Source organism: Sardina pilchardus, chromosome 1 (genome assembly GCF_963854185.1).
Source record: "Sardina pilchardus chromosome 1, fSarPil1.1, whole genome shotgun sequence".
NCBI lineage: Eukaryota > Metazoa > Chordata > Actinopteri > Clupeiformes > Clupeidae > Sardina > Sardina pilchardus.
In genome coordinates this window covers 32,577,705-32,603,373 of record NC_084994.1, presented here as the reverse complement: position 1 = coordinate 32,603,373, position 25,669 = coordinate 32,577,705, and the positions used below count along the sequence as shown (strand labels likewise).

At 40.0% G+C, this 25,669-nt stretch overlaps 1 protein-coding gene across 2 annotated transcripts in view; it reads right to left on the bottom strand.

Annotated features, from left to right (window-relative positions):
- LOC134088578 (uncharacterized) overlaps positions 1–25,669 on the bottom strand; it is a 69,665-nt gene that overhangs the window by 34,732 nt on the left and 9,264 nt on the right. For both annotated transcript variants that reach the window (XM_062542600.1, XM_062542609.1), the window contains exons 8-12: positions 25,366–25,518; positions 25,099–25,260; positions 16,174–16,344; positions 13,712–13,885; positions 13,292–13,465 (exon numbers count right to left, since the gene is read on the bottom strand). In XM_062542600.1, coding sequence (XP_062398584.1) covers positions 13,292–13,465; positions 13,712–13,885; positions 16,174–16,344; positions 25,099–25,260; positions 25,366–25,518 — 834 coding nt within the window. The remainder of the gene's footprint in view (positions 1–13,291; positions 13,466–13,711; positions 13,886–16,173; positions 16,345–25,098; positions 25,261–25,365; positions 25,519–25,669) is intronic.

Sequence of the window (25,669 nt, the reverse complement as noted above, 5' to 3'; positions counted from 1 at the left end):
GGGAGGCCCTAAGAAACTAACCTCAGATAATGGAGAGCATTTTGTGAATAAAACTTTTAAAATTCTATCAGAGAAATTGTAAATTGGCTTTAGAACCCATTGTGCGTACCAACCACAAAGTGCGGTTGCTAATTCAATGTTGAAAGCGAAATCGACTAAAATTATAGTGTCAACAGAGATGGGCTGGGTGACAGCTTTTCCTTTGGCTTTTTTCTACCTTAGAGGCCGTTCATCAAAATCTACAGGGTTTAGCACTTTTGAGATTTTGACCGGACGTCCCTTGCCGGCTCCAGGTTACCTAACCTAAAGGCTGGCTTACATTGCACGATTTTGGTCTGTTTTAACAGTCGGCGACTACATTTCCAAAATCGGGCGGAAATCTTGGGAGTTGTACTGAAATCGCAGCGCGCTCCCGTCATCTAAATCGTTTAGTGTAAGGTGCCAATCTTAGCGGTTTTAAGTCCGTCGGAGGCAGTCTTTTTCTAGTTTTGCCGTTACGACAATATCAAACATGTTTGATATTATCGGAAGTCTTTTCAGTCGTGGCTCATGCAAATAGTGACGTGAACATTAAAAACCAATAGTAACCTTGCGCGAACATGAAACAGGAAGGGGCAAAATAGGCGACAGCTGTAGCCTTTATTAGAGTGCATGAAAATGCACTCTACTGTTATGCTGTTTATTCTTATTACAGTGCATGAAAATGCACTGTACTGTTCTTCCTATTCTTCTTATTATTACAGTGCATGAAAATGCACTGTACTGTTCTTCCTATTCTTCTTATTATTACAGTGCATGAAAATGCACTGTACTGTTCTTCCTAGGCATTTTATTATTATTCTTCTTCTAACGCACTTAATGCAGCTTCAACCGCTTAACGTAGAAACTCCATTCAAACTATGTCGCGTAGGTCTTACTTACGCGATGTGGGCTTTGTATTTTTCAACTTTGTAACTTTTATACTTTTTAAACTATTAGTTAAAAACTATTATAATTTCCCCCATAGACTTAACATTGCTCATTATGACATCACGGCAGCAATTAGAATGTTACCCCAGCTGGTCAGCCACCTGGGCACCAACTGTCAGTTTCTCTCAGGCTTTAAGCATACAATCTCTCTGAAGACTACACATATCCTGTTAAACTGTTTCCTCTGTCCACAACTGTTTCAAAATAAAAGTCCTCACTGCAATAATACACCATTAAATCATTTAACCATTGAAACTACTCAACTATTTAACTGTTCAACCATTCCAACTGTCAGTTATCATCAACTATGCCTCCAGTCAACTACATGAAACCTCCATGTACCTAGCAACCAACATAGCAACCATTAAAATTAAGCGTTTATGACCGTTTCCATAGCAACCAACATGATTTTACTACAGTAACTTCTTTATTCCTGATAGTGGCCACCATGGATACCCTAGCAACAAATGTTTCAAAATAAAAGTCCTCACTAGCAAGTTATCTAGTTAGCATGGTTAGCATTGTTAGCATAGCTAGCATTTTTAGCATAACTGCAAAAAATCATCAACTAAGTTAGCTAATCAACCTGGTTAGCATTGTTAGCAAATCTAGCATTGTTAGCATAGTTAGCATTTTTAGCATTACTGCTAGAAATCATCAGTTAAGTTAGCTAATCAACCTGGTTAGCATTGTTAGTAAAGTTAGCATTGCTAGCATAATTAGCATTTTTAGCACAACTGCTAGAAATCATTAGCTAAGTTAGCTAATCAACATTTTAACATGAATAGAAATCATTAGTTAAGTTAGAACTGGAATGTTTCAGCTTTAAACTGTCTACCTTCACACTCAACTCTCTGTAAACTATGCAACCACCATGTTTACCCTAGCTACACCTTAGTAACCATATCTACATTATCTATCTTTTTTTGCATTTTCATGCACTGGTAATTCCTTGGAATTGCATTTCTAGTTATTATTAAACTTCTTCTTCTAACGCTCGCAATTCAGCTTCAACCGTTTAACGTAGAAACTTCATTCAAACTTTGTTGCGTAGGTCTTGCTTATGCCATATGTGCTTTATATTTTTCAACTTTGTAACTTTTATACTTTTTAAACTATTAGTTAAAAACTATCACCATTTCCCCCATAGACTTAACATTGCTCATTATGACATCACGGCAGCAATTAGAATGTTACCCCAGCTGGTCAGCCACCTGGGCACCAACTGTCAGTTTCTCTCAGGCTCCTCTCTGAAGACTACATATTCTGTTCCCCTGTATCCTCTGCGCACAACAGTATCAAAATAAGTCCTCCTAATTCCATCCAACTTTATATCCATTCATCTTCTTCAAACCATTCACTCATCCACCCATTCTAAACAGTCTGCCTATCAACAACATCAATTAGACGCTCTACATTGAACTTTTAAACAATCTACTCTGTCTCAGGCTGGCTCTCTTAAGACTAGCCAGTTAAATTGATTACACCTGTATCTGTATCCACTACTCTCAGTAGAGAGCTGTGTCTCTCCATTCTACAAGAATATAAGGCACATTCCATCCAACATTCTATCCATTCATCTTCTTCAGACCATTCACTCATCCACCCATTAAACTGTCTATCAACATCTATTAAACAATCTGTCTATCAACATCCATTAAACTTTAAATTAAACATTAATTAGACTATCTACATTCAACTTTTAAATTATTTACTCTGTCTCAGGCTTTAAGAGTACTCTGGCACTCTTAAGACTAGCCAGTTAAATTGATTACACCTGTGTCAACTACTCTCAGAGAGCTGTATCAGTGTCTCTCTTAACAAGAATATAAGGCACATTCCATCCAACCTTCTATCCACTCATCTTCTTCAGACCATTCACTCATCCACCCATTAAACTGTCAATCAATATCTATTAAACAATCTGCCTATCAACATCCATTAAACATTCTGTCTATCAACATTAATTAGACTATCTACATACAACTTTTAAAGTATTTACTGTGGGTCCCTCTCAAGCAGCGTTTATATGTCCTCCCTCGCTCCTCGATCCTCAATGATCTACATAAAGAAAGATAGAAGAAGGGCTAGACTATCCCATTGTTGCCGCTCCATCATTCTTTATGTAGATCAGTGAGGAGCGAGAGAGGACGCGTAAACGCTATGAGAGGCACCTTCTGTCTCAGGCTTTAAGCATACAATCTCATTAAGACTACAGATCCTGTTTCACTACTTCCTCTGTCTACAACTGTTTCAAAATAAAGGTCCTCACTGCAATTATACACTATTAAATCATTTAACCATTGAAACTACTCAACTATTGAAATGTTCAACCATTCCAACTGTCAGTTATCATCAACTATGCCTCCAGTCAACTACATGAAACCTCCATGTACCTAGCAACCAACATAGCAACCATTAAAATTAAGTGTTTATAACCGTTTCCATAGCAACCAACATGATTATACTGCAGTAACTTCTTGTTTCCTGATAGTGGCCACCATGGATACCCTAGCAACAAATGTTTCAAAATAAAAGTCCTCACTAGCAAGTTAGCTAGTTAGCATAGTTAACATTGTTAACATAGTTAGCATTTTTAGCATAACTGCAAAAAATCATCAACTAAGTTAGCTAATCAACCTGGTTAGCATTGTCAGCAAATTTAGCATTGTTAGCATAGTTAGCATTTTTAACATTACTGCTAGAAATCATCGATAAGTTAGCTAATCAACCTGGTTAGCATTGTTAGTAAAGTTAGCATTGCTAGCATAATTAGCATTTTTAGCTTAACTGTTAGAAATCATTAGCTAAGTTAGCTAATCAACATTTTAACATGAATAGAAATCATTAGTTAAGTTAGAACTGGAATGTTTCATCTTTAAACTGTCTACCTTCACAATATCAACTCTCTGTAAACTATGCAACCACCATGTTTACCCTAGCTACACCTTAGTAACCATATCTACATTATCTATCTTTTTTAGCATTTTCATGCACTGGTAATTCCTTGGAATTGCATTTCTAGTTACAGTGCATGAAAATGCACTGTACTGTTCTTCCTAGACTTCTTATTATTATATTTATTATTATTCCGCTTACCACTTTTTCTGACCGCAATTTCTCTTCAACCGTTTAACTTAGAAACTTCATTCAAACTTTGTAACGTAGATATTCTAATGGATCGGGTTGCTATGATTTTTCAACTTTGTAACTTTTGTACTTTTTGAACTATTAAATAAAAACTATTCAAAATTTCCCCATAGACTTAACATTGGCCTCTATGACATCACAATCGGGTCGTTGAGCAATTAGAATCTTATGCCAGGTGGCCAGCCCCACCTGCAGCAGCCCTCTCTCTCTCAGGCTTTAAGCATACAATCTCTCTGTGAAGACTACATATCCTGTTAACTGTTTCCTCTGTCCTCAACTGTTTCAAAATAAAAGTCCTCACTGCAATAATACACTATTAAATCATTTAACCACTGAAACTACTCAACTATTTAACTGTTCAACCATTCCAACTGTCAGTTATCATCAACTATGCCTCCAGTCAACTAAATGAATCCTCCATGTACCTAGCAACCAACATAGCAACCATTAAAATTAAGCATTTTTGACAGTTTCCATAGCAACCAACATGATTATACTACAGTAACTTCTTTATTCTTGATAGTGGGCACCATGGATACCCTAGCAACTACTGTTTCAAAATAAAAGTCCTCACTAGCAAGTTAGCATGGTTAGCACAGTTAGCATAGTTAGCATTTTTAGCATAACTGCTAAAAATGATTAGCTAAGTTAGCTAATCAACCTGGTTAGCATTGTAAGCATAGTTAGCATTGTTAGCATAGTTAGCATTTTTAGCACAACTGCTAAAATGATTAGCTAAGTTAGCTAATCAACGTGGTTAGCATTGTTAACATAGTTAGCAATGTTAGCATAGTTAGCATTACTGCTAGAAATCATCAGCTAAGTTAACTTATCAACCTGGTTAACATTGTTAGCATAGTTAACATTTTAGAATACCTGTTAGAAATTATTAGTTAAGTTAGAACAGGAATGTTTAAGCTTTAAAATGTCTACCTTAACACTATCAACTCTCTTTAAACTATGCAACCACCATGTTTACCCTAGCTACACCTTAGTAGCCATATCTACATTTTTTTGCATTTTCATGCACTGGTAATTCCTTGGAATTGCATTTCTAGTTATTATTAAACTTCTTCTTCTAACGCTCGCAATTCAGCTTCAACCGTTTAACGTAGAAACTTCATTCAAACTTTGTTGCGTAGGTCTTGCTTATGCCATATGTGCTTTATATTTTTCAACTTTGTAACTTTTATACTTTTTAAACTATTAGTTAAAAACTATCACCATTTCCCCCATAGACTTAACATTGCTCATTATGACATCACGGCAGCAATTAGAATGTTACCCCAGCTGGTCAGCCACCTGGGCACCAACTGTCAGTTTCTCTCAGGCTCCTCTCTGAAGACTACATATTCTGTTCCCCTGTATCCTCTGCGCACAACAGTATCAAAATAAGTCCTCCTAATTCCATCCAACTTTATATCCATTCATCTTCTTCAAACCATTCACTCATCCACCCATTCTAAACAGTCTGCCTATCAACAACATCAATTAGACGCTCTACATTGAACTTTTAAACAATCTACTCTGTCTCAGGCTGGCTCTCTTAAGACTAGCCAGTTAAATTGATTACACCTGTATCTGTATCCACTACTCTCAGTAGAGAGCTGTGTCTCTCCATTCTACAAGAATCAGGGATGCAAACACACATGTGGTCAAAAAAGAGAGAGCCTCGGAGCGGGGGGGGGGGGGGGGGGTATGTGTGTAGGTGTGCAGGTGTGCTTAGGTGCGCAGTTTGGGTATCGAGCATCTTGGAGGAAGGCCTATATATGGTCACTACGGTGAATGTAGGGGGGTCATGATGTTCAGTACCTTTACTCTGAGTCAAAGTTGCTGTACCATCATCATCATCTTGGCAAACTATTGCACCTTGAGCATGCAGTGTATGCCGAGAAAAGCCATTGTAGTAATGTTTGGGCACTGAAATCTTGAAAGAACACCCAGTGCAACCTTTTTTTGTTTTGTCCAAAATGATTTCAGTGAAATATTGGCACACCACTAATAATATAGACAAAACAATTACTGTCAAGTACAAACAAATGATGGGAATACTATTTTTTATATAAGCTAATGTCCAACCAGCTCCTCTATAAGACTAGCTCTTCTCAACATTGCTTTATTGTGTTCTATATTCTATACTATAGCTATTCTTTATGCAAGTCCCACACTCCTACAAGTTTTTTTTTGTCAAGGCAGGTTGCTGCACTGCCAGCTACATCTAATCCAAACATAGTAGGCCAATAAAAAAAGAGGATATAGTTGGTTGGTAATCTAAATGCAAAAAATGATAAGGGCTAAACCAAAATTATGCTAATCGCGAGTAGCCACATTGCTACAATTCAAACGATGTTGACATAAATTAACAACTACTACAATAAGGCCATGATTTCCAATACAACTACTAAACAACATAACATGACAAATTAGCCTCACTCACGTAATTGTCTTCCAATAATAGGCTAAGTAGGCATATAAAAACAATTCTAGGTTATGCTCCACGGTTGACAGATGTGCTCCTCCCGACACTTAAAAGACAAAGGCTATTTTTGGACATGTTACGGTAGACACAGAGCTGTTAGATCTGATCTTAATCCTGATTTTATTATTGATGATATCAGCAGAGTCAGCTTTTATAACCCATCCAGAGGTGTGCATGATGAACTAAACTTTATCCACATAGTAAACGGAGGACATGCGTAAAGGTGCGTAATCTGGTTATCCATAGGCAAAGTAGCCTTCTACCGTTCTCCGTCGCTGCCCTCAGTGAATTATTTGATGTCATTAGATGTTTCCCCTTGTCACATGCAATTCGATGGACAACTTCGAAGTAGAAAGAATTGTTTTCTTCTTCATTTACTGCATCTCAATTATCTACAGACCACCCCCCCCCCCCCCTAAAAAAAAACTCTTCGGATCTGCACGATTCACACAAGTCACCCGAAATTACGTGAAAAAAGCGGGAGGCGCCGAAAAGCGAGCTGTTTGCATCCCTGAAGAATATAAGGCACATTCCATCCAACATTCTATCCATTCATCTTCTTCAGACCATTCACTCATCCACCCATTAAACTGTCTATCAACATCTATTAAACAATCTGTCTAACATCCATTAAACTCTCTGTCTATCAACATTAATTAGACTATCTACATTCAACTTTTAAATTATTTACTCTGTCTCAGGCTTTAAGATACTCTTAAGACTAGCCAGTTAAATTGATTACACCTGTGTCAACTACTCTCAGAGAGCTGTATCAGTGTCTCTCTTAACAAGAATATAAGGCACATTCCATCCAACCTTCTATCCATTCATCTTCTTCAGACCATTCACTCATCCACCCATTAAACTGTCAATCAATATCTATTAAACAATCTGCCTATCAACATCCATTAAACATTCTATCTATCAACATTAATTAGACTATCTACATACAACTTTTAAAGTATTTACTGTGGGTCCCTCTCAAGCAGCGTTTATATGTCATCCCTCGATCCTCGATCCTCAATGATCTACATAAAGAAAGATAGAAGAAGGGCTAGACTATCCCATTGTTGCCGCTCCATCATTCTTTATGTAGATCAGTGAGGAGCGAGAGAGGACGCGTAAACGCTATGAGAAGCACCTTCTGTCTCAGGCTTTAAGCATACAATCTCATTAAGACTACAGATCCTGTTTCACTACTTCCTCTGTCCACAACTGTTTCAAAATAAAGGTCCTCACTGCAATAATACACTATTAAATCATTTAACCATTGAAACTACTCAACTATTGAACTGTTCAACCATTCCAACTGTCAGTTATCATCCACTATGCCTCCAGTCAACTACATGAAACCTCCATGTACCTAGCAACCAACATAGCAACCATTAAAAAGTGTTTATGACCGTTTCCATAGCAACCAACATGATTATACTGCAGTAACTTCTTGTTTCCTGATAGTGGCCACCATGGATACCCTAGCAACAAATGTTTCAAAATAAAAGTCCTCACTAGCAAGTTAGCTAGTTACCATGGTTAGCATAGTTAGCATTGTTAGCATAGTTAGCATTTTTAGCATAACTGCAAAAAATCATCAACTAAGTTAGCTAATTAACCTGGTTAGCATTGTTAGCAAATTTAGCATTGTTAGCATTTTTAGCATTACTGCTAGAAATCATCGGTTAAGTTAGCTAATCAACCTGGTTAGCATTGTTAGCATTGCTAGCATAGTAAGCATTTTTAGCGTAACTGCTAGAAATCATTAGCTAAGTTAGCTAATCAACATTTTAACATGAATAGAAATCATTAGTTAAGTTAGAACTGGAACGTTTCATCTTTAAACTGTCTACCTTCACACTATCAACTCTCTGTAAACTATGCAACCACCATGTTTACCCTAGCTACACCTTAGTAACCATATCTACATTATCTATCTATTTTTGCATTTTCATGCACTGGTAATTCCTTGGAATTGCATTTCTAGTTATTATTAAACTTCTTCTTCTAACGCTCGCAATTCAGCTTCAACCGTTTAACGTAGAAACTTCATTCAAACTTTGTTGCGTAGGTCTTGCTTATGCCATGTGTGCTTTGTATTTTTCAACTTTGTAACTTTTATACTTTTTAAACTATTAGTTAAAAACTATTACCATTTCCCCCATAGACTTAACATTGCTCATTATGACATCACGGCAGCAATTAGAATCTTATGCCAGGTGGCCGGCCACCTGGGCACCAACTGTCAGTTTCTCTGGCTTTAAGCATACAGTCTCTCAGAAGACTACACATATCCTGTTAAACTGTTTCCTCTGTCCACAACTGTTTCAAAATAAAAGTCCTCACTGCAATAATACACTATTAAATCATTTAACCATTGAAACTACTCAACTATTGAACTGTTCAACCATTCCAACTGTCAGTTATCATCCACTATGCCTCCAGTCAACTACATGAAACCTCCATGTACCTAGCAACCAACATAGCAACCATTACAAATTAAGTGTTTATGACCGATTCCATAGCAACCAACATGATTATACTACTGTAACTTCTTGTTTCCTGATAGTGGCCACCATGGATACCCTAGCAACAAATGTTTCAAAATAAAAGTCCTCACTAGCAAGTTAGCTAGTTAGCATGGTTAGCATAGTTAGCATTGTTAGCATAGTTAGCATTTTTAGCATAACTGCAAAAAATCATCAACTAAGTTAGCTAATCAACCTGGTTAGCATTGTTAGCAAATTTAGCATTGTTAGCATTTTTAGCATTACTGCTAGAAATCATCGGTTAAGTTAGCTAATCAACCTGGTTAGCATTGTTAGTAAAGTTAGCATTGCTAGCATAATTAGCATTTTTAGCGTAACTGCTAGAAATCATTAGCTAAGTTAGCTAATCAACATTTTAACATGAATAGAAATCATTAGTTAAGTTAGAACTGGAATGTTTCATCTTTAAACTGTCTACCTTCACACTATCAACTCTCTGTAAACTATGCAACCACCATGTTTACCCTAGCTACACCTTAGTAACCATATCTACATTATCTATCTATTTTTGCATTTTCATGCACTGGTAATTCCTTGGAATTGCATTTCTAGTTATCGATATTATAGTCTTCAGTCACTTTTTGTGCGTTCAATTCAGCTTCAACCGTTCGACGTAGAAACTTCATTCAAACTGCGCTGCGTAGGTCTTACTTAGGTGACTTCAGCTATGTAATTTTCAACTTTGAAAACTTTATCGTTTCATTTATATGAATTTTTTAAAACATTTTTTCTCCCATAGACTTAACATTGGATTATGACATCACAATGAAGTCGTTAAGCAATTAGAATCTTAAGCCAGGTGTTCAAAGCCACCTGGCAGCAACTCTCTGTCTCAGGCTTTCTGGCTCTCTTAAGACAGCATATCCTGTTCAACTGTTTCCTCTGCCCACAACTATTTCAAAATAAAAGTCCTCATCATTTTTGCATTTTCATGCACTCGTAATTTCCTTGGAATTACATCTCTAGTGATTATTTGTTATTTCATTTCTTATAATTTATTAGTCGGCTGTTCTACGTGACAGAACAACTCTATATCTGTTAGTGATGTCACACATCAAACAATGCTGTAGAAACGCGAAAAATTACTTTGATATGAGTAGGCCAGAGCCATATAAAGAGAGAGTTGCGACAACCCGGGTACAGAAAATTCGGTTTGTGACGTGGTTCGTGTAACTTCAAGTAGTTCAAATCCTATTCAAATAGTTCCCGGAAGCGATTTTGACTGTTCGTTAGAATCTTAAAATAACCGTCTTTTACTGTCTGTTAACGAGTGTTCGATCCTAACTTCCGGGAACTATTGTTGAGAAAATATGGAACATTAGCGTCAATGGAGTTGTCGCAACTCTCTCTTTATATGGCTCTGGAGTAGGCTATCATGTGATTTCCTGTGAATGATGACGTGTAGCCTATTGCACGATGGAAATAATTTGAAGGAATCTAGCAGCAGTCTTGTAAATAGTGACCCACAGTCTTTGCAAAATCCTAATCTGAGACTAGACTGTGACTAAAAACTCAATGAATTGTCTTTAGATGTGAGAGGGTCTGAGACTGTAGTTTTTCAAAAATCTTTTCCAAATCTTTGCAAAGTCTGGCAATGTAAGGTAGGCTTAAGAGATGTAGATAGGACAACGGTTACATGCGAGAACTGATTGCTGCTCTGTCTTTTGTTTCTCATCAGGTGGCGTTGGCCCTTCCACAAAGTTTGCAAAGGACAAACCCAGCCAAGCCAGGCTCCTAGGAACTCATCAAAGGATTGCAAAGGAAGAAAACGCTGGAACCAGGACAAATGGAGAGGACCTTTTCAAGAATTATCATCTACAGTACACCTACATGTATAGCCATAAGGATTTCAGAGTGGTGAAGAATCCAGAACATACATGAACTGAACTGATCATAACCAACACGTGGTTGCAAGATTGGGTTGACAAACACATTTCGCAATAGACTGAAGAATAGACTTTTGGGGAGAATGAATAAAATATCACTAGCATCACATTAAAATATTCTTTCTCAGTTTAGCTAGATAAACGTTACAAGTTTGTTGTTTTGGTTTAATTTTATTTGGACAGTTACCTGAGGAGGGTCTAAACACCCAAGTCAGCTCTGCTGTTGAAGACTAGGATTAGGTTTTATTTTTGGTTTTGAATAACTGAGATAACAGAAGATGTTGATGTTTGTTTTGCTTATTATTCACCTAATCATCCCTTAAGAAAGAAGTTTATAATAATAATAAAGTCTGTGAGTGAGCCCTCCATGATAAATTAACATAAACAGGAAATAATGAAATATGTTGGATATGCCAAGAAAAATCTTTTCAAGTGCGAGTGTTTCTGTATTAAGTGTTTCCCTATAGAACTTGTCAGGATTCTCTATGCGTTCTATTGACTATGTACCAGCCCTAAATGTTTATCAACAGTGACATGGTCCCATGCCAAGAGGAACTTCTAAAGATTCAGAGAAATACTAGATATTACATGTAAGAAAGAGGAAAATGATAAAACTATAAAATATACACATAATGTATTGATGCGGTAAAATGGAGCTTCATAGCTCCACAGGGGGGAATATGTGGGATAAATTTTATATGTGTCCCATTGTATTAACCATTTACTATAGCTTACATATATAATTAACTCTAGTTGCCATCCTGACCTTAGGAATGTGGAGGTGACCCCATGGTGAACCCATGGCACACAAACACAAACATGGTTGAGGAGTTCTTGTAAACATTCTTATCTCTGTTAATCACCAGGTGGTTGAAGACTCACTAAAGTGTGTCTAGTGATTTTCCATGTGTGTGTGTGTTAAGGGTATAAGAACAGGCTTCGCCCACAGATGTGTGGGTTTGTTACTTTGACTTTCATGTGAGTAACATGCTCCCGGTATCGTGAATAAAACTGCAGTCTCACACCAGTTGTCTTGGAATAATTTTGACCACACTCTGATAACTCACAACCTGCTCATGATCTGGAATGCAGAGTTTCCACCTTCAGTCATGCAGGAGGCCCACATTTATCATAGCAACAGATTCTGTTCCAGACTCACTTTCAGCCTCGCACTCATATTTGCCATTTGGCCGTTGAGATGTAGTGAGGAAATGTGGCATAGTGAGGTTAATCTGGTGTAGATCTGCATCCATGTGTCCTTATCTACAAGCCATGGATCATAGTAGCCTAAAGGTTCATATCAAACAGATCATATTGACCAATCAGTAACGCTGACTGAATTACGCTTACTTGAGCCTCTCCTCCACTCTTCTAAATCACCTTTCTGTCAATTTATTCCAGTGTCTAGAACATACTTACCATAACATATTTTCTTACAGTCTATTCTAACAGTAGCAATGCATCCCCTTACCTCGCTGTAGCCAAGGCGATTCTACATCCTCAGTCTCCTATTATACTACCACCAATCTGGTCAACAGAGAAGATGCTCACTCTTGCCTACACTTAGTCACTACATCTCATATCATTACACAGTCCTCCCCATCCAGATAACTCTCCATCACAGATGCTTTTCCCACCGGTCTCAGGCTAAGTTGAGCAGATACGCACTATTCAGCCTTTACTTCTAGTCATGAGCACAAACGTACCCCTAGCAATGGAAATCATATGCTTGGTCATTAGTCCTTGGACGCCTACTAATCTACATCCACCCAAGATTAGTCTAATGCAAGATATCCGACTAGTTTAACAGGTTTCCAATTCCTGTTTACTTCCCCTCTGCTAGTGGCCTGTGATGAAAGCGATCTTGAGGTCTTAGTCTGAACAGTTGGCGACAGGTGCGTCTAGATTTCTAGGCTAGGCGACAAGCCTACTATATATTTCTTTTCTCAACCCAGGGAAGCAGTTATTGGACATCACTCGCATGTGATCTTCACTAGTGGCATCCCAGGACCATGGCCAGCTACCAAGCCATACTCACTATTCTCAAACTGTTCACAAGCCTCATATGTGTGTGTGTAAGTCTGGGGGATTGCCTTTTACTTGCAGTACTTAAAGGGCCACATCATGCCCAGTTTAATATGTGGAAGGGAATCATCTGGAAACGTCACAGAATATTCAGTCTCCACAAAGAAAGCTCTCCAACACAGGACACAAATGGATGAACAGCTCCACTAGAAGGACATCTAAGATGTAACACATCTCACCTCAACGTCTCTAGTTTACAGATGGGATCATTCAGTCTGTCTGTGAGCTCTCTGACACCTGAGTCTCCTGGGTGATTGTAGTTCAGATCCAGCTGTTTCAGGTAGGAGGGGTTTGATTTGAGGGCAGAGGACAAGAGAGAACAGCCCTCATGTGTGATGAGACAACCAGACAGTCTGAAACAAGAGATGCTCTTTCTTAATTATAAATGAAGGAAAATGCATTGAAGGTGTACAAAGTAACCATTTGTATATTCAGTCAATTTTGACTGACACTCCCTAAATGTCGCCATTTGGCATTATAAGTCCAAATCACAAAAAATATTCACAGATGTCCAATTTGACATCACACACAGGCACACTGGTGTTTCTTACTATGTGGTGGGTAAAACACTATATTACATAACATTCCTAATTACTGACCTCAGTGTCTCCAGCTTGCATTGTGGATTTCTTAGTCCCACACAGAGCAGCTCCACTCCTTGATCCTTCAGGTCATTGTCACTCATGTCCAGTTCTCTCAGATGGGAAGGTGCACTTCGCAGCACGGATGCCATCATTTCACAGCTTGCTTTAGAGAGGTGGCACAGATTGAGCCTGTTTCAAAGGAGAGTGGAAGGTCAGTCTTTGAACACTGGACATTTTCAGGCCATCCTTTAGCACCATGAGGTCACTGTATCTCATGAGGATGGACACAGACACAGATGTGTGTAGCACTCACATTATGTACACAGCAGGGACATGGACTGGAGAAACACTACATTACACACTCTACAGCCATGTAAACAACTTGTTGTTGTCTTGTAGTGTCATGTGGGCAGCAGGGGTGATTCATGTTCCTAAGGTTAACTTAACTTAAGGCAAATAATTGTTCTCTTCCTGACTAATCAGAGAAGTCTAAATGTATCTAATTGACTTTTGCATTCTCTTTTCCACTATTCTGAAATGCTTGCATCAAGGTCAAGGTTCCTTTATTAGGTCTCCCAAGGGAGAAATGTGTTTTGGATAAGGGGTAAGCTGCCACAGCCACAATACACAACACACCACAGGACATAGCACATATGCTATACATAGAGTAAATAAATATATAAAATACAAAAAGGGCACACATTCACATTGATCGGTCATGCTATAAATGACACTCACATCATGTTAAAAGGCCAATAAATAGCCCATAAATAGCACTCTCTCCCACCCAGTCCCATTAAGCACAGTCCCAAAGTAGACACTCACTCTCTCTCTCTCTGTACTCTCCAGTCACACACAGCACATCCATACACCACAGCCTCAGCACATCTCCACTCAGTTCAGCCCCCATACACAGCCCCCTACTCAGCACTTAGTATTGGTTTTGGGCCTTCCTACTGTTCTGCCCACGTTGCCCATTCATCATGTTGACTGACAGGGGGACAGAGGAATGTTTGTAGTGACTGTGCTAAACAGAAAGGGACCCTGTACCTCCTTCCTGTGTTCATGAGCTCATATTCTTGGTACAGCACATGGGAGGGGTCAGATAGAATTCTGTCAGCCTGCTGTAGAGTGGACTGCTCAGATAAGTCTTGGAGAGTGAGGGGAGCAGGGACTCCATCATTTGTCCAGCTGTTGTGTTGGTAATGTGACCACATTACCTAGTTGGGCCTTGACCTTAACTGTCAGATGTCCAAACCAGCTGGTGATGCCATAGTGCAAGATGGACTCTATGGTGGCTCTATACCAAATTAACATGATGCTCTCACAAACCCCAAAGACTCTCAGTCTCCGCAGGAAATGGAGACGCTGGTGCATTTTTGTCTAAATATTTGCGTAAGACGTAACCTGTCTGATGTTACTGCCATATATGGATATTTTCAATAAACATAATTTCATATGGAATGAATGAATGAAAGGTGAGTGAAATGTCTGGCACAGTTTTCAGTATGTGTGCTCCCATCCGTTTCTACATACAACAACGAGTACATGTAATAATGGAGGACAGGAGTGAAGTTATCAGCATGAGTGAGTTCAAACGGTAAAATGAAGATGAAAGCTCATAGCGGCCGCCATTAGGACGCGCCTATGAGCTGCCACATCACACTGGGAATCTATAGAGAGCTGAAAGAGTGGATGCCAGGCCGGTGGGAGTTCCTCTGCAAATGTTTTAATATGAAAAGCAGACATGCCATCTGGCCCTGTTGCCTTGTTAAAGCATATAGTTTTAAATACCCTGGTAATCACCTCTGGATCTACTGTTATTCTGTTAATATCAACATGACAATGCACTTGATCTTAAACTGCATCCTGCAGGTCAGTAGCCTAGAAATCTAGACGCCCCTAGCGGCAGCAAATGTAATTTGGCTGGCGGGGCAGTCTAGGCACGATCCATAGAGCCAGGGAGCTGAGAACCCGAAGCACCAGCGGGCCAATCACAGCGTGTATACTGTAGAGTCGGTGGGTGGGCTTAACATAATGGTGACTGACATGCGACCAGAAGTTGCGACGGTTACGCATCCTGTTATTTGAAAACAAGAAGATGATTCGTTTAGCGTTATCCTATTGCGTGGAGAGGGAAGGTTACGCATCCTGCTACTTGAAAACAAGAAGATGATTCGTTTCGCGTTATCCTATCGCGGGGAGGGAATTTGAAAGACAACTGTTTATCCCACCCCTCCGATTGAGCCCTGTCTACGGTGTGTCCAGACCCTACATCTTGATGTGGGTCTGGCTCGTCAAGCTAGCAGGTCAGAGCTGGGAAGTCCCTTTCAGCACAGATGCCATCATGTCACAGCTTGTTTTCAAAAGCTGGCACTGACTCTGTCTGTTTTAACACATACTGCAGCTGATGATTTATTCTAAAAAAAATACAGATAGGCGGCCAACAGTGCCACAATATGTGTGCACATACACACCTTAATGTTGTCAGCTTAGAGTGAGGGCTATTGAGTCCTGTACAGAGAAGCTGAACTCCAGACTCCTTCAGGTCATTGTAACTCAGGTCCAGTTCCTTTAGGGAGATGGAGGACTGCAAAGCAGAGGCTACAGCCTTACAGGTTACCTCTGTTAACTCACAACCAGCAAGTCTGCAGAGAGTGAGAGGGCAAGAGACAGATGTCAGAAAACAGAATGGTGGCATGCATACATTCATATTCTTACCATTATTATCAAAAGTTTTTAGCTAAAATCTTATTAACATTATTTAACAGACATTGACACATTATAATACAAATAAATAGGGAAAGGAATAGAGGACATTGAGTGAAATAATAGTTTCTACTTGTAAGAATGGGGTTGTGATTGAAATTAGCTTTCATCACAGAATCCCCTTCCTGCAGCAATTACAGACATTGTAGCCTGACCGCTTCATCTCTAAATGAGTCTTGTTGCAATGTGTTGGGTCACTGCCTAGTTTTATGATGAATATTAAAGCAGTAATATCACTTTGAGAAAAACAGTGTGCAAAATGAGATAATACAGCTTAGGTCTTGTACAGCTTCCCTGCAAATGGACTCCCACTAGTCATCCCAACCTCAGTGTCCAGCTCCCTGTGTGGATGTAGAGCTCTATGTGCATGGACACACCTAGCCCGGTCATACCAAACCCTCGTACTAATATCGTACAGAGGGTCTGGACCTAACTGTACTCCATTCAGAATCGATTTCAGGCAGGAGGCATGAACTCTGTTGAAGTTTGAATCGATTGGGCCTGATTTTACCCAATCGCTACGTTTGGTCGTGACAGCTATAGAGACTACAATGCGCATATACTCGACGTCATCGTTAACACCCCCCTCCCCCGATCCCCCCCGTTCGCTGATTGGTCCGGATGGAATGCATCCTGGGAAATCGAGTTCAATGGGATTAGACCCAGACGTAATGGTGAAGGGAAATGAAAATCGAGCGGAAGCTTACGGAGGGCTATGCCAGGCTAGGACACACCAGCAGGGAGCACTGAACTGATCTGGGGTCAACTTCCTCTCAAACCAGGCACAGCAATCAGTAGCCTGACGACGTCATACTCAATTCTTGTCAGAATATGAGTCTGAAACTGCTCCATTCAGCTGCGATTATGGGGTGTGATTCAACTGATACAGGGCGGAGGGGTTAGCTCTGCACTCATTGGATAGCCCAAACCAAACAGAACAAGTTATTGGCTGTCAGTATCTGCGAAATCTAAAGGCCTAATCGGACGGGATTAGTTTTATGGGGGGACGTAGAGTAATGCAGGTTTACCATACATAGATTTCTCGAAAACATGCGCACGCACGCAAGGGGCAGAAAGCACCATGAACAGCATTAAGCAGCTGCTCTCCGTGAAAAGATTAAAATGAATTTTAGTGCCGAAAACAGCACTATTCAAAATGACGATGGTTAGAGAATGTTCAGGAATGTAAAGTAATGCATATATTTGCCAGAAACCACCAAAACCGGCAAAAAGACGATATTTTATAAATAATGAAAACGAACGACAAACTCTGAAATAAGCTCATAAATGAGATGTTATCATCAATTAGACAACAGTGGCATACAAAAAATGCCGATTATAGCGTACAGCAGCTGGTTATTAGGTTAACTTTATAACGTTAAGACCGGCCATTCGGCGTCTTCTGCCCCGTGGGTGCGCGCGCATCTAGTTTTGTTAGTAAACAGGAAATCTGTGTATGACCTCTGTAATATAAATGTCCAATTCGGACGGGACTAGACATCTCTGTCATTTTTTTTTTTTTTTTTTTTTTTTTTTTTTAAATTATTACTTTACCTGATGTCACCCCATAAAACTAATCCCGTCCGAATAGGCCTTTAGTTTTATGGGGTGACGTCAGGTAAAGTAATAATTACCAGGTAATGTAGTCCCGTCCGGACGCACCATGTCAGTAAACATAACGGAGAATGTCGGTGACATTTACAGACACTTTTACCTTCCGTAAAACGGTCCGGAGAAATTACCTTAGGTAATATTAATCCCGTGCGAACGCGACCCTCTGTAAAGATGTCTGTAATATTTCGTCACATCCTGATTTGAAAACAATTCCACCATAGTCTGAATGAAACATAACATGCTGTGCAGCTCCTAATAGGGCGTTAGCTAGTTTGCCTAATAGCTTGATATTGTTAGCCATTTCAAACTACTTATGGCATAACATAAAGCTAACGTTTGCTAGTTTAACCAACTTGTGTAGTCTTTCAAATCTGAATGCCGCACGTACCTGACGCAAAATATCACGTGCACGGCGACGAAGATGTGACGGCAGAACGTAAACATAGTTACTCCTCCCATGTCAGGTAAAATGACAGAGATGTCTAGTCCCGTCCGAATTGGACATTTATATTACAGAGGTCATATGATAAACCTACGTCCCCCCATAAAACTAATCCCGTCCGAATAGGCCTTAAGACAACGAGATATGTAGCAGGGTAGGCTATATGGAAAACATCCTCCCTCGTTTTTAAAAATAATTCCGTCAAACGGTATGCAATGAACAGCTGGGGAAGTGTGTCGTTAACCCAACGAGCAAACAGGAACAACATCACCCAAACATGCTGTTTTAACTTGGTGAAAGTGAAACTGAAGTTCTAAGTGTTCAGGAATGGTTGTGTGAATCCGTGATAAAACCTCCGTTTCAATAGCTAACATAAACGAAAGGCCAAACTGCATGAACAAATTATGCATTCATAGCCATAGCGTTTCTGTTGCAATCAAAATCAACCTAAGCCAACACGGTCTCACACCCAACTCGTCGAGCGAGGATGCATGCAGCCGTGAACGTCACTGCTGTTCATCTGTCAATCATCACGTAAAGCCCGCCCTGACAATGTGATTGGTCCGAACAGATCTGTATCTCGAATAGTAGCAGCTGAACGGTAGCCTGACTCTCGCCAGACCCTTGTAGTTCCGCCATGCTCCATCAGAGGCGTTTCGCTGAGCTCCACACAAGGGTCTGGACGCGAGGGCAATCCAAACCCCTGCCAGTGATTCAAAAAATGAGCAACCAATCAGGAGCGCCGAAGCGAGTGTTTGATTCAAATAACAATGGCGGCACGCCGCGAGGAGTCTTGTGCTGACATTGAGCATGAGTCTCTCCTACTCAAGCGAGTAGGACGCATTTCTTGCTGCTCCTGCTTTACTATCCCTTTAGCAATTTTCACTCTTTTTCTTTCTTTTATTTCATTTACAAGCTAGGTTAGCAAAGACGGTGAAACTTTAATAGTTAGTTTTTTACTTTACATGAACGGCAAGTCACCTTGAAGTTGGATTAAACAACATGCACTCCTCCAGCCCGAGACGCAGGAGATCATGTAGTAAATGTACTGAACTAGAACAGAGGATTTCTGCTTTGGAATCAAAGATTGGTGCCCTTTCATCAAAGACGGATGAACTACGAGAGACATCTCATGAAGTGAGTACAGTGACAACTGGAAATGCAGAGAATGTAACTCAACAATCTACCAATAGCATTGAATGCATCGACCTCACAAAGCAAAATGAGAGTTCTGAGCCTTGGCGCAGGCAAGGTGCCAGGCCAAAAAGCAAAAAACGTAATACAAGAACTGTACGTACCTCAACACCAGTAAACTCAGATGTTAATTCCAGGCCTCGGATCAGAAACAGAGATAGATCAGCAAACTATAGGGCTTGTGGTCCTAGGGGTGACCCAGAGCCCCTAAAACTATGGAACAGATTTGAATGCCTCCAGGACGTGAGAGAGGTTTTTCCCAGGGAAAAAACTCAAAACAGGCAGCGAGCAAACCACAATAATAGAAAGACGGGCACAGACAAGAAGCAGCACTCGGCACCTGTTCATCCCACAACCCTCATTCTAGGCGACTCTACAGTGAGACTTCTAAATGGGGAAAGGATGATTGTATGTTGTTTCCCAAATGTTTCAGTGTCTGACACAAAAAACAAACTTGCAGAACTGGTGTCAAAATATACAACTATCAAGCGCATCATTGTGCATGTTGGAGCAAATGACATTTACAAAGAACAACTGTATATCCAACAAGATTTCAAGGAACTTTTCTCTGCTCTATTTGAGCTTGGATTACAAACTTTCATCAGTGGTCCACTCCCAGCAGAGGGAAGCTTTGTTTTTACGAGACTGTTTAGTTTAAACACCTGGCTTGCAAAAACATGCTTTTCAGTTGGGATGAATTTTATTGACAATTTCAACCTTTTCTGGAATCGCAGGGAATATTTCAGACCAAAAAGCACAGAGCTGAGTTGGACTGGGGCCAAGATCTTAACTCAGAACTATCACCTCTCTCTCTTGCACCCAACATTTTCTCTGCCAACCTTGAGCCAAGCCTCTGATAAGCGCTCAGTAGCCACACAGACGGAACAAGCTGAGGACATCAACATGCAGACCTTGGAGAAACATAAACAACCAGAACAACAATGCCCAGCCACGTCCACTGGACATGATAAGACGGGTGCTGCTATAATGATTCATAGTAAATCACTGGCGTCAAACTCTGCGAAATCTCAGCAAACAAATGGATGTCATGAACAGGAGAAGATAGCACCTATCAAAGCTGTTGGAAGGCTATCAGAAAGGAAGGGTCATGTACCAGTGTCCCTCCCCACCTCCGTTGACTCCTTGCCACCACAAAGCCATAACAACATGGAACACACTACTGGAATACTTGCTAAAAGCGATGCAACAAACCCCCCAGGACCCCATCTGGCAGATGGAGACTCTGGACTTTTATTCCTTGATTTCCCATCACTACACACACCCAATAACCACCCCACCCAATCCAACTACCCAGGCCACCCAAACCCACCTAATATCCCATCCCAATCCCTTCCTCATCATTCCACCACCCAAACAAACTCCACAGGATCCCCCACATACCCGTCACCATCCCCACTCAAGCACATGATGTTCCCTGCAACAATGGAGAGACTGCTACCAGCAGCCAGGCAGATTTTCAACAGCCCAAGACCTTCAGCACTGAAGCGCAGTGCACCTCCACGCCCTCCCCCTCCGCATGCAAAAGGATCACCTGAGCAGCAACAACTTCATGAGAGTATTGTATGATATTCTGTGGGTCCCTGCAATAGAAATGGTAGTGACAGTAGTTTTGAGAACATGCCGGGACCCAGTAAGCCTATGTCATTTTCTATTCCTGTTCTGACAAGTAATAGAAGACTAGCACATCGAGCCTACAGGGTAAACCAGTCAAATCTCCTACTTGTACCACTACAGCCTCAGATTTCCCCAGTGGATCATAGCTCCCCAACTCTTACAGCAAAATTAGCTCTCCTAAACATCAGATCTCTTTCAAACAAATCATTCTTAATTAATGATCTTATTTGCACATACAACCTTGATTTTTTACTCTTAACTGAGACATGGTTAGACCAAGCAAACAGTGCTGCTACCCTCATCGAATCTGCTCCACCAAATTTCAGTTTTTTGAGTGCTACCAGAGCAAATAAAAGAGGAGGGGGGATAGCTACAATTTTCAAGGCATCTTTTCAGTGCAATCAGTCATCATTTGGTGAATTTACTTCATTTGAATATCTGTGTGCAAGCATTAAGTCTTCTCCTCAGATTTTATTACTGACTATTTACAGGCCTCCAAAACATTCAGCTAAAGTCTTTCTTGAAGAGTTTGGTGAACTGCTATCAGTCATTTGCATAGAGTTTGACTGTCTTATTATATCAGGGGATCTAAACCTACATGTGGATAATCCTGAAAACAACTATGCCAAGGAATTCATTGCACTAATCGACACTTTCTCCCTAACACAGCATATACAGGAGCCAACACACTCTCAAGGCCATACACTCGACCTCGTTATCACAAAGGGTCTCAATGTCTCCACAGCTGTTAAAGACCTGGCGTTATCTGATCATTTCTGCGTGTTCTTTGATGTGTCTATGTCCCCACACAGTCAGAACAGATCTATGTTGGTAAAAAGGAGAATCATAAATGATAAGACAAGTGTTCTTTTTGAGCAAGCACTCTCACAGACATCAAGCAATTTGTCAGACTCAGTAGAAGACTTATTGGATCACTTTAATGCAAAAATGGCAAACATTATGGATGACATTGCTCCCTTAAAATCCAAGAAAATTAAGGACAAACAGAAAGCACCATGGAAGCAAAATCCAGCGGTTAAACTCCTAAAAAGAGAGTGTAGGAAGACTGAAAGAAAATGGCGTAAATACAAACTTCAGATCCACTATGACATCCATAAAGACATGCTCCGCACATATAACTCTGAAATATGCAAAGCAAGACAGTCTTTCTTTTCTAACATCATCAGTAGGAGTTCAAATAACACTCGCGTTTTATTTTCCACTGTCGAAAAGTTAACAAATCCTCCCTCACAATTAGCGCCCGAACTTCTCTCAACTAATAAATGCAATGAGTTTTCATCTTTTTTTAAAGGTAAAATTGACAAAATCCGACTCAAAATATCTGCTACATTACAATTTCAACACCTGGAACTTCCAGCTACAAATAGAGGGAAGCTTAACTTGATGTCAGAGTTCAACTTGATAGACCATGAAACACTTGAAAAAACAGTACAGAATCTCAGCTCCTCCACATGTGGCTTAGACACTCTGCCTACAAATTTCTTCAAAACTGTTTTTCACCTTATAGCCTCAGATGTCCTTCACATTGTAAATACATCACTGCTGTCTGGCACTTTTCCTAAGTCATTAAAAACAGCTGTTGTAAAGCCACTGCTCAAGAAGAATAATCTGGATGCCTCCATGTTAAACAATTACAGGCCCATATCCAATCTACCTTTTATTGGCAAAATTATTGAAAAAGTAGTCTTTAATCAACTAACCACCTTCCTAACATCAAATGGGTATTTTGATTACTTTCAGTCTGGTTTTCGGGCAAATCACAGCACTGAAACAGCTCTCATTAAGGTTTTCAATGACATACGTCTCAACACAGATTCTGGTAAAACATCAGTCCTAGTGCTACTGGACCTTAGCGCAGCATTTGACACTGTTGATCACAATATTTTACTACACAGACTAGAACACTGGGTTGGAATTACAGGCATAGTTCTAAACTGGCTCAAATCATATCTACAAGAAAGGAGCTTCTTTGTTGCCATCGGCAACTGTACCTCAACACCAACATCCTTGACCTGTGGTGTTCCCCAGGGGTCGATCTTGGGGCCACTATTATTCAACCTCTACATGCTCCCACTTGGACAAATCATCCAAAATAATTTGATTTCATATCATAGCTATGCAGATGACACACAAATTTACTTAGCTCTGTCACCAAAAGACTATGGTCCCCTTGAATCTCTATGTCAGTGTATAGAACAAATCAACACTTGGATGGCTCAAAATTTTCTTCAGCTGAACAAAGAAAAAACTGAAGCAATTATATTTGGTAAAAAGGAGGAAAGAATTAAGGTTGCCACTCTCCTTGAAACAAAAGGATTGAAAGCAAAGGATACTGTTAAAAATCTCGGTGTATTAATCGACAGTGATCTAAATTTCAACAGTCACATGAAAATGATAACTAAATCAGCTTTTTATCACCTCAAAAATATTGCCAAACTGAGAGGGCTAATGTCAAAACATGACTTAGAAAAACTCATTCATGCATTTATCTCCAGCAGGGTTGATTACTGCAATGGGCTCTTCACAGGCCTTCCTAAAAAGACTATCAAACAGCTGCAGATGATTCAAAATGCAGCAGCTAGGGTTCTCACAAAAACAAAAAGAACTGAGCACATTACTCCAATTCTTAAATCTCTGCACTGGCTTCCAGTATGTCACAGAGTTGACTTTAAAGCACTACTAATTGTTTATAAATCAGTAAATGGAGCAGGACCTAAATACCTATCAGACATGTTTCAGCAGTACACACCTTCTCGTCCTCTGAGGTCTCAGGAGAAAAACCTCTTAGTAACACCTGCTGTTAGAACTAAACATGGTGAAGCAGCTTTTAGCTGCTATGCGGCTCAGCTTTGGAACCGACTTTCTGATGACATTAAAAAGGCCCCAACTGCAGCCTGTTTTAAATCTAGACTTAAGACCAAATTGTTCTCAGATGCTTTCTGCTAACTGTCTCTTAATTATTCCATCTGGAGTCTTTTATGTTAATTATTCCTTATTGATTTGATCTTGATTTATGCTTTGTTTTTATTTTCTATTATTATCTTTTTATTATTATTATTATTATTATTATTATTACTACTATTACTCTTTGCCCATCTATGCTTTTATCTGCTATAATTACTGTTTGGTTTTTGTTTATGTAAAGCACATTGAATGACCTCTGTGTATGAAATGTGCTATATAAATAAACTTGACTTGACTTGACTTGACTTGATTGATTCTGCTATTTCAACCGTTTTGTCGAATCTACTGTATCGAGTATTCATTCTTTAAAAGATTAACAGAGAATAGTTTTGAAGACATTTATTGGTGGCAAGGATGTTTTTACTCTTCTTCCGACCGAGTTTGGCAAGAGCTTGAAGAAGCCTAGCACGTCATTCAAGATAACAGGCAAGTGGTTTATCAAATCACATGCGAGGATGTTTTACAAGGACCCGCCTTCAGAAATACATCTCCTATCGCGAAGTCCCAGATCCTTGTGTGAAGCAGACAGCGAACTATAGGATCTGGCGAAAGTCAGGTTAGCTGAAAGGAGCAGTGCCAGACCGAAGTTCCCTGCAGAAAAAGGATGTAGGCGGGGCTAAACTTCGGTCTGGCATCCAGGCTAAACAATCAGAGCAAATGTTTCTCAAAATGCTTCTATGCTTCTAAGTCTGAATGTCAAAATTATTTGAAAGTTTGAATGTGTAGATAAGACCTCTGTGAAGTCTTTCAGAGTTTTACTGACCTCAGTTTCTCCAGGTGGCAGTTTGGGTTTCTAAGACCAGAGAGCAGCTTCTCTGTTGATGTTTGCAGATCACAACCAGTCATGTCCAACTCACTCAGTTGAGAAATATAGGAAAGAACTGAGACCACAACCTCACGGGAGCTGAGTCCACGGCTGATGAGTCTGTGGTGAGAGAGGAAAACACTTTAAGCAACAGGTCCTCTATACTCCTTACACTCCAAACATGAAAAGACAGAAAACAAGATGTGCACTGTGCAAAATACAGACCTCACTTTACAGACGTGATTCAGTGGTTGATGGAGCAGTTGTCCTCCACAGTCCTGAAGCTCACTGTCACTGATGTCCAGCTCTCTTAGGTGGGAGTTTGCCCACTGAAGAGTCAAGGCCAGAAATCTTCCTCTCAGTTTACAGCCAACAAGTCTGTAAGAACACAAACCATGTAACAGAGAATCACAAATAGTGAAATCAGAGAGGCATGACGAGTGATGTTTTCAGTGTCTAGTTAATACACTCTACGGTTGACAGGGCTTTATACAGGGAGTATTATACTAGACAGGTCTGGGACCAGTTC